General features: G+C 39.9%; 3 protein-coding genes across 3 annotated transcripts; all 3 read left to right on the forward strand.

The window, feature by feature from the left end:
* Positions 1-2,278: 2,278 nt before the first annotated feature.
* On the forward strand, positions 2,279-2,971 carry CecB1 (cecropin B). Its single transcript, NM_001102561.1, is given in 2 exon segments — positions 2,279-2,380; positions 2,882-2,971. Coding segments are annotated over 2 exon segments (192 nt in total).
* A 4,368-nt stretch (positions 2,972-7,339) lies between these two features.
* Positions 7,340-8,658, forward strand: LOC101740092 (cecropin-B-like). Its single transcript, XM_004926050.5, has 2 exons — positions 7,340-7,813; positions 8,366-8,658. Exons 1-2 carry the CDS (start codon positions 7,712-7,714, stop codon positions 8,453-8,455), a joined length of 192 nt encoding a protein of 63 aa, XP_004926107.1. The 5' UTR covers positions 7,340-7,711; the 3' UTR covers positions 8,456-8,658.
* Positions 8,659-11,698: 3,040 nt separating this feature from the next.
* Positions 11,699-13,034, forward strand: LOC101739958 (cecropin-B-like). Its single transcript, XM_004926049.5, has 2 exons — positions 11,699-12,335; positions 12,742-13,034. The coding sequence occupies exons 1-2, from the start codon at positions 12,234-12,236 to the stop codon at positions 12,829-12,831; spliced, it is 192 nt and encodes a 63-aa protein (XP_004926106.1). The 5' UTR covers positions 11,699-12,233; the 3' UTR covers positions 12,832-13,034.
* The last annotated feature ends 6,408 nt before the right edge of the window (positions 13,035-19,442 follow it).

A 19,442-nucleotide genomic window follows, 5' to 3' on the forward strand; every position in this document is an offset into this window, starting at 1 on the left:
TCTTGGATGGCTTTAGAAAGGATTAAATTTAGCTGTCACAATAATTAGCATGTCGAAGATAAAATCCATTACGGCAATGAAGCAGTCAGGTCTATGTCTGGTACAGTTAAGCCTGAAACTGAGTATTTTGGTTGATCAGATCTTAGGTGGTTCTATACCAGAGTCCATAAGGATGTCGACGGAAATGTCGCCACCCATCTTAAAACACTCTTAAGTCTCAGTTTTATAGAACAATACAATACCGGATCGTACTTTCGTCACCAGTAATCACACGATGATGCAGCTCTCGCTTTTATTACTCAATATCAATTCAATGCCCAAGTACATGTGAACGATAGCAACAACATTACAAGGTCACGATATAAACGGCTGATACTACGAATCAATCTAGCCTCGTTGCCAATTAGGCCATAGATTCTTCAGAATATCTGCTAGTCTATAACGTAATTAAAACTTCTTTAACTGACTCGGTGGATCGCGCCGAGGGTCGCGGGTTCGATTCCCACAGTGGGCAAACATTGTGTAATGAATGACCAGGTCTGTTTACTTTTTGTCTTAATTTTTTTTTATTGCCCTTGTACAGACGAGCATACAGCTCACTTGATGGTGAGTGGTTACCGTCGCCCATGGACATCAGCAATGCCAGGGGCAAAGGCAAGCCGCTGCCTGCCGTTAGATGTTCACTTACTATATATGTATATATTTAAACGTATATAAGTATGTATGTCGGTCTCTGATCCTAATATCCCTTTATTCGTTAATGTTTTTTTGTAGTCAATTAATTATTAGCGACGTTTCAAACTTTATACATTGAGTCAAGATAACAGACAAGTATCACACAAGTGTCAGTTCTTAATATACGTACTTAACAAATGTACACGATTGACTTCCTCGGTGAAGGAATAACATCGGGTAATAAAAATTAAACCCGCAAAATTATAATATGCGTAATTACTGGTGGTAGGACCTCTTGTGAGTCCGCACGGGTACCACCACCCCACCTATTTCTGACTTTTTTTCCTACCCAAACTGATAGCCTTGAGAGGCTATTTCAGCGTAACCTTAACTAGTAGGTGAGCTCACGGGGCTCAAACCTGACGACGTTGCTAACACGAACCCTAGCAAGAGCCGTGCTTCGCAGAATCTACCATCGGATCGGAAACTCGACCCACCGAGCAGATCCGGCGAGAAACTCAGTGGGCTGTGTCTGTGGGTTAATTTACTCGTCGAGCCCTTCATCGCAAGCGATGGATTCGACAAGAACGATGACCGGTGCTTGAGGTACCTAAAAGCACCGTTAGTGGATCGGGAGGATCCGAAATGACGTATTTTGGGGCGACGTCGACTGCTTTCCATTCGGTCCGCAAGATCGGGAATGTAGTTACCGGCGGCCACGATGAGAGGGTTCTCGTGTCGTGCCGCTTTGTCGAAGTGACGCATTGATGCCGACTGTAGATACTTACTGATGGACTCTAAGTTCAGGTCGTCATGGAGGTCGACGTTCCTGACGAACCACGGGGCTCCGACGGCTATCCTGCAAAAACGGGATTGAATAATTTGTAGTGGTTTTAAGTGTATGGGGGCCGCGTGAGCGAACACTACACTTGTATAGGTCATGACGGGGCGTATGCAAGTTTTGTAGAGTGTCACCTTATTTCTAAGGGACAGTTTACTTCGCTTGCAAATAAATCATCGGATAGAATTTCTGCCGTGAAGCAGTAATGCGTTTCGGTTCGAAGGGTGGGGCAGCCGTTGTAACTATACTGAGACCTTAGAACTTATACCGCAAGGTGGGTGGCGCATTTACGTTGTAGATGTCTATGGGCTCCAGTAACCACTTAACACCAGGTGGGCTGTGAGCTCGTCCACCCATCTAAGCAATAAAAAAAATATACTCGCCTAGTACATTGCAGTGGTGAATCACTTTGTTAATAAGTCCGAATCGTTGTGGTTATCTAAGCCACGATTGCCTCTCAAACGTGAGGAACACATTTTCCGGTTGAGCTTTGTTAAAAATGCGCAATCCTCATTAACTGGGAGAGCATTAATTGGGGGATTAACTTTTATCAGAGCGGGCGGTACTTCCCTCTCGTGTTTGTGTTTAACCTCAATTGACCCGTTATCTTGCACTCGAGAGCGTCTAACAACAAGCCACGCGAATTTGTATATATAAAGAGAAACAAGTCTGAATTAATTACATTCTGATAGTGCACATCAAGTGATCAGTACAGCGCCGCTTGTGTCTTAACGTCCGCCTTTGAATTTACATAAACTTACAATGAATTTCGCAAAGATCCTATCCTTCGTCTTCGCTCTGGTGCTGGCTTTGAGCATGACCAGCGCTGCTCCCGAGCCCAGGTGGAAGATCTTCAAGAAAATTGTAAGTGGTTTTTTATTCAATTCTGTGTAATTTTTTTAAACCGACTTAAAAAATTGAGGAGTTTCTCAATTCGACTGGTTTTTTTTAATTTTTGTTACCTTAGAACTTTTTTGAAGTTAAGCCGATTTTAATGATTCTTTATTTAAAAGCGAATGATTTTTTTCATTAGAGTTCATTTTTTCTTGACGATTCAATCGACTTAATCTTATTGCTTAAATTACATAGTTTTTTTTTGTTTTTTTGTTTTTTTTTGTTTTTGCACAAAACAAATTACAACCATAGAAATTATAAGTTTAAGTATTTAACATAACAATCTGGAAAAATGGTACATAATTAAAAATATTAAAGTTATTATGTTTGAGTTATTGTTCGGTTATCATTTGCGTCTAGAGTCTCAAGACGTTCTGACCAGAAAGAGAAAGGGCTTTTGATGAAGAAATAACCGAATAAAATTGTTCTCAGCAGGTCCACAGACTAATTGCTTTGTTTTTTTTTTTTCAGGAAAAAATGGGCAGGAACATCCGTGACGGCATCGTCAAAGCGGGCCCGGCGATCGAGGTCCTCGGTTCGGCTAAAGCTATAGGAAAATGATCTTTAAAACGACTGCCATAAATACTAGTATTATTTAATCTACTCGTTAATTTTAATATGTAATTAAATTACAACTTTAAGACTTAATAATAAGACATTCAATTTTAAATATAATTTGAAGTTAATGTCTGCCAAAGTTTTCTTAGTGATAAACGTTATGTTGTAAAATTGAAAATCAATAAAATATTTTATACTTAATTCAATGCACAATTTTTTATTAATCAATCCTTAAACCACTACTACCTTAATATACATCTTCCACAATCCGATCTCTGGCTGTTTACGTTAACGGAAGTAAAATTAAATTATTTTGCTATATAGAGAGATAATTTTTAATATCTGCAGTGACGTCACCATTCACGAATGCCAATTCTATGACGACACTTTCACACTTAGTTTTCATGAACACGATAACAATGAAGAAGCCCAATAGCTCATAATTTTGACTCATTATGATCAGTTAACACTTTTGGGCCGTTCGCAAGTCCTTCCTATACAATAGACGCCATGACGTATATTAAAGGCGATTCCACACTTCACGCTAGATTCACAATGCAAAATATGCAGGGAGTCTGCCAATCAACATTTACAATTAGCGTGCTGTTGTCACGATACGCAACTAGGAACATAATATTATAACGGTTAGTCTAATAGGTACTTCGAATTGACATAGAGCCTTCATGGTTTGAGATTTTTGAGTGAAACTTTTTTCAAATGGTACCTATGAGGTTCTTCTTCTAAAAAATGTGTCGATTATCGACTTTCAGTTGTTTTTTTTATTCAGCTTAGATAAGAAAGATGAATACTTCGAAAATTCGAGTGATTTTTGAATAGGGCCTCCGTCGCGGAACTAACGCTGCAGAAACAGCTCGCAATATCAATGTAGCGTTTGGAGAGGGGACTGCTAATGAACGCACCGGGCGATTTTGGTTTAAACGCTTTCGTGATGGAAATGTTGATTTGAAGAACGAACCGCGTGGAAGACCGCCCACACATGTGAATAACAATGAATTGAAAGAGATGATGGAAGCCAATTCGAGCCTAACTACCCAGGAATTAGCGGCATGGCTTAATGTTACCTTACCAACAACAATGACACATTTGCGTAAAATCAATAAAATAAAAAATATGAAAAATGTCATGCTTTAATACCTTTTATATTGTACACTTTTCTCCTCTTAAGTATACATCGTATTTCTCTCTGCTAATGGTTTGCTGGAAGAAAACTCATGAATGAGTTAACCTCGCCTTTGTACATAGTATTTAGACATTCTTTTAAATCTGTTTTTATTGTATTTTCTTTTTTTGTGTACAATAAGTATAAAATAAATAAAATAAAAATGGGTGCCTCATGAATTGACTGATCTGCAGAAAGAAACGCGTGCTGAAACTTGTGTTGCCTCGTTGAATCGATACAGAAATGAAGGAATATTGGATCGAATTGTGACACGTGATGAAAAGTGGATTCTTTACGATAACCGTAAGCGAAAAATGCAATGGCTGACCCCAGGTCAAACACCGCAAAAGTGTCCTAAAACAAAGCTTACCAATGAAAAGGTAATGGTAACTGTTTGGTGATCTCAGCATGATGTTATTCACTATAGCTTTCTCCGATCTGGTCAACCAACAACGGCATATGTCTACTGTGCCGAACTCCAAACAATGATAGCAAAATTTGCAGTGAAACAGCCCCGACTCATGAATCGATCTTCACCATTATTGCTCCATGATAACTCGAGACCTCATACAGCACGAGATACCGTTTTAACTCTGCAGGAACTGCAAATAGAAACTATTCGTCACCCTCCGCATTTGCTAGACCTTGAACCAACGGACTACCATTTTTTTCGTGATTTGGACAATTTTCTATGTGATAAAAAGTTTACTTCCCAGGAGGCAGTGCAAAATGCTTTCACACAGTTTGTAAGATCTAGATTACCAGAGTCCTATCGCAAAGGCACAAATGACCTTCCTATTAGACGGCAGCAATATAGTTATAGATTCTGATAATAATGGTAGATATTTTGATTAAATAAATTTGCTAATGAAAAAAAAAGAATTTCAAATTTTCAGTACAAATCATATGTTTATTGTTAAAGTCTGTGGTCTAATTGAGAATAGATTATGTAATATTGTTTGTCTTTAATATTATTTGTCTATCGTGTAGCCTTGGAGAAACCTTTGATTATAGAAGTAAAGTCTTTTACAATAGAACCATAATAATATTCAAACTTATAATTTCAATGAATTATAGTCGAATTTCGGCTACTGGGGGACTACTAGTAAGTTATTAATTAATTCTTTTTTTTCTGATTAACTTAAGTTTGTCAACACAACATAAGATCGTATTTTCGTCACCAGCAATCACACGATGATGCAGCTCTCGCTTTTATTACTCTATATCAATTCGATACCGAACTACGTATGAACGATAGCAACAACATTACAAGGTCACGATATAAATGATTATACTACGAATCAATCTAGCCTCGTTGCCAATTAGGCCATAGATTCTTCGAAATATCTGCTAGTCTATAACGTAATTAAAACTTCTGACTCAGTAGGTCGCGCCGGGGGTCGCGGGTTCGATTCCCAAAGTGGGCAAATATTGTGTATTGAATGACCAGATCTGTTTGCTTTTTGTCTTAAATTTTTTTATTGCCCTTGTACAGACGAGCATACGGCCCACCTGATGGTGAGTGGTTACCGTACCGCAAAGCCAAGGAGCTGCCTACCGTTAGATGTTCATTATCTACAAGGTGGGCCAAAATAAGTCATCCGATGTTGTTTGGCTCTCATTTTTTTTCTAAATAAAAAACTTCAATTCCGTTTTTTGATTATCATTATTTGAACTTTTAGAATTTTATTGGTCAAGTCGAGAAGATGATATCGGCCAAATGAGCGCCGTCACAATTGATTGCTTTACGGGCTCGTTTTATGGCATTTTTCATCACTTCGGCAAGAACTTCGGGCGACAGATTCTCTCACTCGTCTCGAATGTTGTTCTTAAGGGTCTCGAGCTTGTTCACGTAATCTCGGGACTTCAAAAATCCCACAAAAAAGTCTGAAACGGTTAAATCGGGCGATCTTGCGGGGCAGTGCAAATCCCCAAAACGAGAGATGAGGCGACCCGGGAACGCCGCCTTCAGAATATCGGTTGTGGCTCGTGCAGTGTGTGCCATTGCTCCGTCCTGTTGGAACCACAAGTCCTCCAGTTCTAATTGGCCCTATAGCACGCACCGTCCATTGTTGTGGTTTGACCAGCGGCGTTCTCGAAAAAAAAATCCACGATGATTCCTCCAGCGTGAACAGCGCTCCATGCAGTCACTTTGAGCAGGTGTAATGGCTTCTCGTGCATCACTCGTGGATTTTCTGTACCCCAGAAGCGATAGTTCTGCTTGTTTACGTACCGGCTGAGGTGGAAATGAGCCTCATCGCTCAATATGATTTTGGTCGAAAAATCGTCCACTTCGTCCTCGAGATTGAGGGATGGCTTGGGTGTAGGTTACACGCGTTTGGCGGTCGACAACCAGCAGCTGATGCACGGACTGGACTTTGTACAGGAACATGCGCAGGTCTTTGACCAAAATTCGCCTTAGGGACGACCGGCTGATGGCTAATTGCGAGGCACGAATTATTACGCAAAACAATAGACAGGATTATTCTGCGTTCTTGGGGAGTGTACAGCTCCATGGCTTGCTCACTTGTATTCTACACCTGTCTAGTCAACAAATGTCAAAACAGATTTGGCATTGGCGGCCATTTGCAAAAATAAGAGCATCTTCCAATAGGGTGATTTCTTTTGGCCCACCTTGTATATATAATTATGTATATATTTAAACGTATATAAGTATGTATAAGTATGTATGTCACTTTATAATCCTAATATCCCTTTATTCGTTAATGTTTTTCTGTAGTCAATTAATTATTAGCGACGTTTCGAACTTTAAACATTGAGTCAAGATAACAGACAAGTATCACACAAGTGTCAGTTCTTAATATACGTACTTAACAAATGTTCACGATTGACTTCAACGGTGAAGGAATAACATAGTGTAATAAAAATCAAACCCGCATAATTATAATTTGCGTAATTACTGGTGGTAGGACCTCTTGTGAGTCCGCACGGGTGGGTACCACCACCCTCCCTATTTCTGCCGTGAAGCAGTAATGCGTTTCGGTTTCAAGGGTAGAGCAGCCGTTGTACTGTTAAAACTGAGACCTTAGAACTCATATCTTAAGGTCGATGGCGGCATTTACGTTGTAGATTTCTATGGGCTCCAGTAACCTCTAACACCAGATGAGCTGTTAGCTCGTCCATTCATCTAAGCAATAAAAAATAAAAATAAAAACATACTCGCCTAGTACATTGCATTGGAGAATGACTTTGTTAACAAGTTCGAATCGTTGTGGTTACCTAAGCCACGATTGCCTCTCAAACGTGAGGAACACATTTTCCGGTTGACCTTTATTAAAAATGCGAGATTCTCATTAACTGGGAGAGCATTAATTGGGGGATTAACTTTTATCAGAGCGGGCGGTACTTCCCTCTGTTGTTTGTGTTTAACCTCAATTGACCCGTTATCTTGCGCTCGAGAGCGTCTAACAACAAACCACGCGAATTTGTATATATAAAGAGAAACAAGTCTGAATTAATTACATTCTGATAGTGCACATCAAGTGATCAGTACAGCGCCGCTTGTGTCTTAGCGTCCGCCTTTGAATTTACATAAACTTACAATGAATTTCGCAAAGATCCTATCCTTCGTCTTCGCTCTGGTGCTGGCTTTGAGCATGACCAGCGCTGCTCCCGAGCCCAGGTGGAAGATCTTCAAAAAAATTGTAAGTGGTTCTTTATTCAATTCTGTGTAATTTTTTTAAACCGACTTAAAAACTTGAGGAGTTTCTCAATTCGACTTTTTTTTTTAATGTTTGTTACCTTAGAAATTTTTTGAAGGTGAACCGATTTTAATAATTATTTATTTAAAAGTGGATGAATTTCATATGGTCAATCTCGGTTATACTTAATAGTCCATATACAATTATTGTTAATTGATGATTTTATTTTGTTGAAGCCGCTTTTCTGTTTTGTTATAATTTTTTATTTTAAAGCAAAAAAAAACTTTCGTAAACTTTTTAATTGATTCGTTCGTACTTTTTCATTAGAGTTCATTTTTATTGACGATTCAATCGACATAATCTTATGGTTTACATCGCATAGTTAAATGTCACATTATTAAAAATATTAAAGTTAGTATGTTTGAGTTATCGTTCGGTTATCACTTGCGTCTAGTTTCTAGACGTTCTGACCAGAAACAGAAAGGGCTTTTGATGAAGAAATATACGAATAAAATTGTTCTCAGCGGGTACTAATTGTTTTTTTTTTTTTTTCAGGAAAAAATGGGCAGGAACATCCGTGACGGCATCGTCAAAGCGGGCCCGGCGATCGAGGTCCTTGGTTCGGCTAAAGCTATAGGAAAATGATCTTTAAAACGTATACCATAAATACTAGTATTATTAAATCTACTCGTTAATTTTAATATGTAATTAAATTACAGCTTTAAGACTCAATAATAAGACGTTCAATTTTAAATATAATTTGAAGTTAATGTCTGCCAAAGTTTTCTTAGTGATAAGCGTTATATTGTAAAATTGAAAATCAATAAAATATTTTGTACTTAATTCAATGCACAATTTTTTATTAATGAATCCTTAAACCATTACTACCTTAATATACATCTTCCACAATCCAATCTCTGGCTGTTTACGTTAACGGAAGTAAAATTAAATTATTTTGCTATATAGAGAGGGCATTTTTAATATCTACATTGACGTCACCATTCACGAGTGCCAATTCTATGACGACACTTTCACACTTAGTTTTCATAAACACGATAACAATGAAGAAGCCCAATATCTTATAATCTTTACTCATTATAATCTGTTAGCACTTTTGGGCCGTTCGCAAGTATTTCCTATACAATAGACGCCATGACGTATATTAAAGGCGATTCCACACTTCACGCTAGATTCAGAATGCAAAATATGCAGGGAGTCTGCTAATCAATATTTACAACTAGCGTGCTGTTTTCACGATACGCAATTAGGAACATAATATTATAACGGTTAGTCTAATAGGTACTTCGAATTGACATAGAGCCTTCATGGTTTGAGATTTTTGAGTGAAACTTTTTTCAAATGGTACCTATGAGGTTCTTCTTTTAAAAAATGTGTCGATTATCGACTTTCGGTTGTTTTTTTTATTCAGCTTAGACAAGAAAGATGAATACTTCGAAAATTCGAGTGATTTTTTAATACGAGTTCCGACGCGGAACTAACGCTACAGAAACAGCTCGCAATATCAATGTTGCGTTTGGAGAGGGGACTGCTAATGATCGCATCGTGCGATTTTGGTTTAAACGCTTTCGTGATGGAAATTTTGATTTGAAGAACGAACCACGTGGAAGACCGCCCACACAAGAGATGATGGAAGGCAATTCGAGCCAAACTACCCAGGAATTAACGGCATGATTTAATGTTACCTTACCAACAACAATGACTCATTTGCGTCAAATCAATAAAATAAAAAATGGGTGCCTCATGATTTGACTGATCTGCAGAAAGAAACGCGTGCTGAAACTTGTGTTGCCTTGTTGAATCAATACCGAAATGAAGCAATATTGGATCGAATTGTGACACGTGATGAAAAGTGGATTCTTTACGATTACCGTAAGCGAAAAATGCAATGGCTGACCCCAGGTCAAACACCGCAAAAGTGTCCTTAAACAAAGGTTACCAATAAAAAGGTAATGGTAACTGTTTGGTGATCTCAGCATGATGTTATTCACTATAGCTTTCTCCGATCTGGTCAAACAACAACGGCATATGTCTACTGTGCCGAACTCCAAACAATGATAGCAAAATTTGCAGTGAAACAGCCCCGACTCATGAATCGATCTTCACCATTATTGCTCCACGATAACTCGAGACCTCATACAGCACGAGAAACCGTTTTAACTCTGCAGGAACTGCAAATAGAAACTATTCGTCACCCTCCGCATTTGCCAGACCTTGCACCAACGGACTACCATTTTTTTCGTGATTTGGACAATTTTTTATGTGATAAAAAGTTTACTTCCCAGGAGGCAGTACAAAATGCTTTCACACAGTTTGTAAGATCGAGATCACCAGAGTCCTATCGCAAAGGCACAAATGACCTTCCTATTAGACGGCAGCAATATAGTTATAGATTCTGATAAGATTCCGTTTTTTGATTATCATTATTTGAACTTTTAGAATTTTATTGGTCAAGTCGAGAAGATGATATCGGCCAAATGAGCGCCGTCACAATTGATTGCTTTACGGGCTCGTTTTATGGCATTTTTCATCACTTCGGCAAGAACTTCGGGCGACAGATTCTCTCACTCGTCTCGAATGTTGTTCTTAAGGGTCTCGAGCTTGTTCACGTAATCTCGGGACTTCAAAAATCCCACAAAAAAGTCTGAAACGGTTAAATCGGGCGATCTTGCGGGGCAGTGCAAATCCCCAAAACGAGAGATGAGGCGACCCGGGAACGCCGCCTTCAGAATATCGGTTGTGGCTCGTGCAGTGTGTGCCATTGCTCCGTCCTGTTGGAACCACAAGTCCTCCAGTTCTAATTGGCCCTATAGCACGCACCGTCCATTGTTGTCGTTTGACCAGCGGCGTTCTCGAAAAAAAAATCCACGATGATTCCTCCAGCGTGAACAGCGCTCCATGCAGTCACTTTGAGCAGGTGTAATGGCTTCTCGTGCATCACTCGTGGATTTTCTGTACCCCAGAAGCGATAGTTCTGCTTGTTTACGTACCGGCTGAGGTGGAAATGAGCCTCATCGCTCAATATGATTTTGGTCGAAAAATCGTCCACTTCGTCCTCGAGATTGAGGGATGGCTTGGGTGTAGGTTACACGCGTTTGGCGGTCGACAACCAGCAGCTGATGCACGGACTGGACTTTGTACAGGAACATGCGCAGGTCTTTGACCAAAATTCGCGTTAGGGACGACCGGCTGATGGCTAATTGCGAGGCACGAATTATTACGCAAAACAATAGACAGGATTATTCTGCGTTCTTGGGGAGTGTACAGCTCCATGGCTTGCTCACTTGTATTCTACACCTGTCTAGTCAACAAATGTCAAAACAGATTTGGCATTGGCGGCCATTTACAAAAATAAGAGCATCTTCCAATAGGGTGATTTCTTTTGGCCCACCTTGTATATATAATTATGTATATATTTAAACGTATATAAGTATGTATGTCACTTTATAATCCTAATATCCCTTTATTCGTTAATGTTTTTCTGTAGTCAATTAATTATTAGCGACGTTTCGAACTTTATACATTGAGTCAAGATAACTGACAAGTATCACACAAGTGTCAGTTCTTAATATACGTACTTAGCAAATGTTCACGATTGACTTCTACGGTGAAGGAATAACATCGTGTAATAAAAATCAAACCCGCATAATTATAATTTGCGTAATTACTGGTGGTAGGACCTCTTGTGAGTCCGCACGGGTGGGTACCACCACCCTCCCTATTTCTGCCGTGAAGCAGTAATGCGTTTCGGTTTCAAGGGTAGAGCAGCCGTTGTACTGTTAAAACTGAGACTTTAGAACTCATATCTTAAGGTCGATGGCGGCATTTACGTTGTAGATTTCTATGGGCTCCAGTAACCTCTAACACCAGTTTGGCTGTGAACTCCTCCTTAAAACTTAACCTCAAGGTGGGTGGCGCATTTACGTTGTAGATGTCTAGGGGCTCCAGTAACCACTTAACACCAGATGAGCTGCTAGCTCGTCCATTCATCTAAGCAATAAAAAATAAAAATAAAAACATACTCGCCTAGTACATTGCATTGGAGAATGACTTTGTTAACAAGTTCGAATCGTTGTGGTTACCTAAGCCACGATTGCCTCTCAAACGTGAGGAACACATTTTCCGGTTGACCTTTATTAAAAATGCGAGATTCTCATTAACTGGGAGAGCATTAATTGGGGGATTAACTTTTATCAGAGCGGGCGGTACTTCCCTCTGTTGTTTGTGTTTAACCTCAATTGACCCGTTATCTTGCGCTCGAGAGCGTCTAACAACAAACCACGCGAATTTGTATATATAAAGAGAAACAAGTCTGAATTAATTACATTCTGATAGTGCACATCAAGTGATCAGTACAGCGCCGCTTGTGTCTTAACGTCCGCCTTTGAATTTACATAAACTTACAATGAATTTCGCAAAGATCCTATCCTTCGTCTTCGCTCTGGTGCTGGCTTTGAGCATGACCAGCGCTGCTCCCGAGCCCAGGTGGAAGATCTTCAAGAAAATTGTAAGTGGTTCTTTATTCGTTGATGTATAATTATTATTTTTAACCGACTTAAAAAAATTAGGAGTTTCTCATTTCGACTTTTTTTTTTATGTTTGTTACCTTAGAAAATTTTTGAAGGTGAACCGATTTTAATGATTCTTTATTTAAAAGCGGATGATTTTTTTTCATTAGAGTTCATTTTTTCTTGACGATTCAATTGACTTAATCTTAATTATTAAATCGCATAGTTAAATGTTACATTATTAAAAATGTTAAAGTTATTATGTTTGAGTTATTGTTCGGTTATCAATTGCGTCTAGGGTCTCTAGACGTTCTGATCAGAAAGAGACAGGTTTTTGATGAAGAAATACGTATAAAATTTTTCTGAGCAGCTCCACAGACTAATTGTTTTATTTTATTTTTTCAGGAAAAAATGGGCAGGAACATCCGTGACGGCATCGTCAAAGCGGGCCCGGCGATCGAGGTCCTCGGTTCGGCTAAAGCTATAGGAAAATGATCTTTAAAACGACTGCCATAAATACTAGTATTATTTAATCTACTCGTTAATTTTAATATGTAATTAAATTACAGCTTTAAGACTTAATAATAAGACGTTCAATTTTAAATATAATTTAAAATTAATGTCTGCCAAAGTTTTCTTAGTGATAAACGTTATGTTGTAAAATTGAAAATAAATAAAATATTTTGTACATAATTCAATGCACAATTTTTTATTAACCAATCCTTAAACCATTACTACCTTAATATACATCTAAATAAAATTCTTTTGATGGACAAAGCGTGCATTCATTTGTACAGTGACGTCATTATTTACGAATTCCACGCAAATTATGTGACGACACTTTCACACTTAGTTTTCACGAACACGATAACAATGAAGAAGCCCAATAGCTCATCATCTTTACTCATTATGATCTTTTAGCACTTTTGGGCCATTCGTAAGCCTTTCCTATACAATAGACGCCATATGGTCAAAGATGCTATTCATCATGAGATGTGAGGGCATTCGACAGAGACTATTAGACCAGAAACTATAGCTGTCCTGTTCCAACCAGAAATCATGGTGCTCTTGCGGTAGAAGAAAGCAGGTTGAGTGATAAACGATATCTTAATACGATCAGACTTTATATAAATCTATTCTACGTTTTATAACAATGACAACTGTTGAAATTGGGTTCATGGGAATGATATTTCTCCAAGTTTTTCGCGAATTACTTTAAAAATATGATATAAATTAGCTAGCGGTATTTTAAGGGAGATTCCAAACTTCACGCTAGATTCACAATGCAAAATATGCAGGGAATCTGCTAATCAACATTTACAACTAGCGTGCTGTTTTCACGGCACCAGTCTGTGTAGGATTAGAGGGAATACCACAAAGATCTTCTGCTGAGCGGGTGAAATTGCTTGACAAAACGATGAAGGAACATGTATATTTGTATGTAAACTTAGCGAGATTCAGGCGTTTGTCAAATATATTGTTTTCTATGATAGCTCTGGCTACATATTGAAAATTTTCAACACAAATAGAAACATAGCATAGCGGATATGTATTTATAATAACGACATCTTTACTCTTGTTCTTGCTGCTTATTCCACATTATAAGAAGTTGGCGCAGCAGGTTTTTTTTGACGTGACAAAGTCTTGTCGTGACATAATTCGATGGAGCCGGCTACACGCTCGAAAAAACATTACTCATGCGGCGTTACCTTTCTCTGAGGCGTTCCATTTAAGGCTTGAAGTGCAAGCGAGAGCGCGCAACGAGCGACAAAGAGGCACAATCGGCCTCCGAGTTCCGCAGCGTTCGACTTCTGTCTCTCTCCTATTTGAGTGAGCGATGTATCCGCGTGGACAGCTGCTATACAATAATACATTTACATGTTTTCGTCAAGTATGAAGTTCAGTGAAAAGTGAATGTGGTGTCAATTGTCCATACAAAATATCTATCAAACAAATAAAATTAAAATTTTCTTTTGAAAAATGAAACCATTCCATCAGTATTTTCTTATGACGTTGTCACGTTCAACTATCGTCAGTAAACCGACTTTACAGAAAGCCGATTTTTTCTATTGCCCTTGTAGGCAGACGAGCATACTGATGGTGAGTGGTTACCGTCGCCCATGAACTTCAGCAATGCCAGGAGCAGAGCGAAGCCGCTGCCTACTGCGTTTGAAGAAGGACATGTCATAGCGCTCGGGAAATACCTCGGAGGGGCGCTCAATCCATAGCCGGATGGTACGTTCTCTTATCATGCTGCTAATTTGCCATGAGTTTTATGACCATCGGCCTCTCGAAATACGATGGTCACGACCCTCAGCAGTGAGGAAACGACGCGAGTAGGAGGACCGGCCTGACGTCTAGGGCTATATCTCATTCATTCACTGCGACGTGTCAAAGCCTATTCTGTGTCTTCTTTTTTCTCTTTTTTTGTATTTATTTTATTTCATCCGTTCTTTAGTCTACGTCTAGTAACGACACTATTATGACAATCAAAATGCAAGTCACGCAGAGAGTCATGGAACGGGCCATGTTAGGCGTTTCTCTACGGGGTGGAGTGCGCAATACCGAAATCCGCAGAAGAACTGGTTTGACTGACATAGCCAAAGTGATTGCTTGGAAATAGTGGAAGTGGGCCGGCCACATGCCGTCGCACTGACAATCGGTGGCGCACAAAAGCACTGGAGTGGAGACGTCGTACTTTTTTTTTTTTAAATGTAGGCAAAACAGGAGGGAAAATCCATGATGGAGACCCGAGAATGGAGGGCTCGGGTAGTGCTGGACTCCAACCAGCTAAAACCTCTAATTTTGCCTTCACAATTATTGTCCATGGCGTTGACATGGCTTATTACGTTTGAATTTATTTATTTATTTTTATTTTTACCTAATGTAAGGGCTATGGATCGGGAGTTTTTACTTAATTTTTGCGTACAGTCTTACAATCCTAAAGCTTACACATCTATTTTTTAAAATCGTTTCAATTTTTACATAATGATCTTTTTTCAGGTTTTATATTTCTTATGCTAACACAGGAGACCTCGTACTGGACGCCGTAACGTGGGCAGACAGCCAACGAGGTGGACCGATGACCTGGTCAAAGTGGTTGGTAGGGACTGGACGAGAAAGGCAAGAGACCGAAGAGAATGGGGTGCATTCGAAGATACCTACACTCAGCATTGGGTGGACACGGGTTGAAGAAGAGAGACAATATTATTATGACCAAATAATGACAACACTCATTGGTCTGTCTATGTCTATAACTTATTTACGTCAGCTGCTGAAAACCCGTACAAACAAACGGGCATTTTTGCTTCAGAAATAGATAAAAAAAATCATGTGTTTTCTCGACGTTCAGAACTGAATAAGAGCAAGTTGAAGAGACAGGCAGTACATTACTTTTCACAATCTCAATACGAGCATACGCTTGCTTTATGTAAATACTTTGAACGTAGGTACTAATTAATTATAGTTAGCCTGATAAATTATTTATGAAACCGGGGAAGAGGAAAACATTATACTAACCAAATGGGAACAGGGACGATCTCGTATAAGATCTAATGGTAGGTTATTACGTAAAAACACTCTTTGCTGGGAAGCATAATTTTTGCGTTTCTTGCGACGTATATATTTTAGGTTTGCAACTTTTTTTTATTGCTTAGTTGGGTGGACGAACTCACGGCCCACCTGATGTTAAGTGGTTACTGGAGCCCATAGTCATCTACAACGTAAACGCCGCCACACCTTGAAACATGAGTTCTAAGGTCTCACTTATAACTACGGCTGCCTCGCCCTCCATACCGAAACGCATTACTGCTTCACGGTAGAAATAGGCAGGGTGGTGGTACCTACCCGGGCGGAATCACAAGACATCCTATCACCAGTAATTACGCAAATTATAATTTTGCGGGTTTGATTTTTATTACACGATGTTATTCCTTCACCGTGGAAGTTAATCGTGAACATTTGTTAAGTACGTATTTTATTGGAAAAATTGGTACCCGCCAGCGGGATTCGAACACCGGTGCATCGCTCAACACGAATGCACCGGACGTCTTATCCTTTAGGCCACGACGACTTCAATTTAGACCTTATCAGTAGATGAGCATATGGCCCACTTAATGGTGAGTGGTTACCGTCGCCCATGGACTTCAGCAATGCCAGGGGCAGAGACCTTTAAACTAGGAACGGACCGATGCAGTAAATGAAACACAATTGCATTTTATTATAATTTTATTCTTTTGAGTTATCTCCGTTTCGGTACGGTATTGGATTGCTGCTGATTGATTGTCCAGGAGCAATGACCCGTAAAGACCAGAAATGCAGGTTCTTATATTATTGTTTATAAAGCATTTAGATAAAATTCTAAGCTTACAATAACCAGGATAAGAGCAGACATATTGTAATCTCTGTGGCAATAACTCTGACACGAATTATATTTGTGTAATTATATATATCAAGTGTCAACAGAGGAGATTATGAAAAAAAAAAATACACTTCAAAAGTGTGTTAAGTATTTTTTGCTGAGCGATTTGCAATTACTTTACCCGACTGCTTGAAAAAGGAGTGTAATGTTTGTCGGGTTTAAGTGAGTATGGGATACATTCAGATGTGTCTATGATCCAAGTCGCTGAACAGATTTTGCACGGGATACTAATTCCCCACCTGGTTATTGAAAGAAGACAATAATCTGTCTACCCTCTTTTTAGCTCAATTCTATGGCTAGCCAAGCTATGCCACCGTAGCCAGGCAAGTAGGTGAGCTCACCTTGAGTAGGGGCTCAAACCGGAGTGATGTTGGCCCTGGCAAGAGCAGTGCTTTGCAGAATCTACCACCGGATCGGAAACGCGACCCACTGAGAAGATCCGGTGGGAAGCTCAGTGGGCTGTGTCTATGGGTTAATTTACTCGTCGAGCCCTTCATCGCAAGCGACGGGTTCGGCGTGGACGATGACCGGTGCTTGTGGTACCTAAAAGCACCGTTAATGGATCGGGAGTATCCGTAATGACGTGCTTAGTGCAACTCTTCCTGTCAATAGACACTGACTATGACAGGATTTACCCTAACGTTTCTGTGGTGTTAATAATAGTTTCTATCTATATATTAATACGTGAAGCAAAAACTTTGTGCCCCTTTTTACGAAAATTGCGCGGACGGAGGAGTATGAAGTTTCCCACACTTATAGAGAATATATAGAGAAAGAGTGCAGAATGTTAATATATTTTTTTTAATTATACATAAAATATACATTAAATCGATAAATAAAATCATTACACACACTACCATGTATTTGACACACGCACGAATGCATATCATTTGTTTATTGTCAAACTTTTCTTATTGCTTATATTCTGTGGTGAAATTGAGAATAGATTCAATATTGTTTGTCTTTATTAATACCTAGTTGTCTTTAAGTTAGTCTTGGCAAAATCTGTAATTATAGAAGTTTAATAGTATTCAATTTTCAATTATTCAATTAATTATAGTTAGTCGAATTTCGACTCCCAGGGGGCCACTATTTAACATAGATGTGTGAACAATATCACGGACCATGTGATGTTAAATTATTAGCGAAAACTATGACCTGTCATTATGTCACCACCCATTTTTACATCTTGTGACAAAAGATCAAAGTCTCAAATCTAATGTAAAATGGATGTCTCATCTCTACTTCCCAATTAAGAGGGGAGCATAAAGCATAATTATTAATAACTGTCACTATTTTATATGCTTTTTTTTTATAAAATATACATCACAATCTTGAAGATTGTCGTTGCGAAACAATTATACCTACTGTATGAGTTTAAAGATTTTTACTTTTTTTTTTTTTTTTTTTTTATGGTTGAAGGATTACTGGTGGCCCGGAGGCCTTTCCAGTTTCACCAGGACAGGTGGGCGAGCAAAGGCTCAGCCAGGAGGGGTGGGATTTGCTAACAGCTACCCGAGCGCCTCCGAAGGAGACCTAACAGCTCAAGAGCAGCTGCTTCGCGAATGAATCTACTACCGGATCGGAATTGCGACCCGCTGAGAAGATCCGGCGAGAAACTCAGCGAGCTGATTCATGGGTTAGGTTGCACGGCGAACTCTTTGTCGAGTTCGACGAGTACGGTTACCGAGGTCCCTAAGCCTGCTCCTAGAGCTGAAGGCGTCTAGTGCGAAGGTTATTGGATCTGATGGATCCGTAAGGACGTGTCTAGGGCGTCGACGGTGACTGGCTCCTGCATGATCAGGATTCGGGGAGTAGTCAGCGGCGGCTACGATAAGGCGATTATCATGACGCATAGCCTTATCGAAGTACCGTTCCGACGCTGACTTCATGTATTTCTGTATAGATTCGAGGCCCAGGTCGTCGTGTAGGTCAACGTTCCTCACGAACCACGGAGCTCCGACGGCTAACCTGCAAAAGCGGGATTGTAGAGATTGAAGGGTGTCTATGTGTGTGCGGGCCGCGTGAGCGAACACCACACTCGCGTAAGTCATGACGGGCCTTATGCAAGTTTTGTAAAGTGTCACCTTGTTCCGAAGGGACATTTTACTCCGCTTACAAATCATGGGGTAGAGTCTACCGAGAATAAACGCGGCACGGTCACGGACTGATTTTATATGCGGGCGGAATGTCATCGATGCATCCAGGGTAACGCCCAGGTACTTGACCTTCCTGGCCCAGGGTATGGATTGACTAAAGAGAGTAATCGGGGGTGTGAGATTCCTCCTCCTAATACGGGAGGAAATCCGTGCGGAGCTTCCCCTCTGAAAGAGCACCGCAGTACTTTTCGCTGGGTTGATGTCTATGCGCCATTTTCGGAACCACTGTCCTAGGGCTAGGGCTGCGCTCTGAAGCTTCTTCGCGATTAGGGACTTGTTTCTACTGGAATAGTAAACAGTCGTGTCGTCGGCGAATAAAGCTAAATGGGTCGGCGGCGACCGGGGAATATCGTTAACGAATAAGCTAAATAGGAGGGGTGAGAGGACAGAGCCTTGCGGGACTCCAGCTGTGAGAGGTCGTGGGGAGGAGCGGGTTCCCTCGACTCGATATCGAAAAGAGCGGTTCGACAAGAAGTCCCGTATGATGAGCACGAGACTATCCGGCACACCCATGTTGAATAGTTTGA

The sequence above is a fragment of the Bombyx mori genome, chromosome 26, assembly GCF_030269925.1.
Source record: "Bombyx mori chromosome 26, ASM3026992v2".
Lineage (NCBI taxonomy): Eukaryota > Metazoa > Arthropoda > Insecta > Lepidoptera > Bombycidae > Bombyx > Bombyx mori.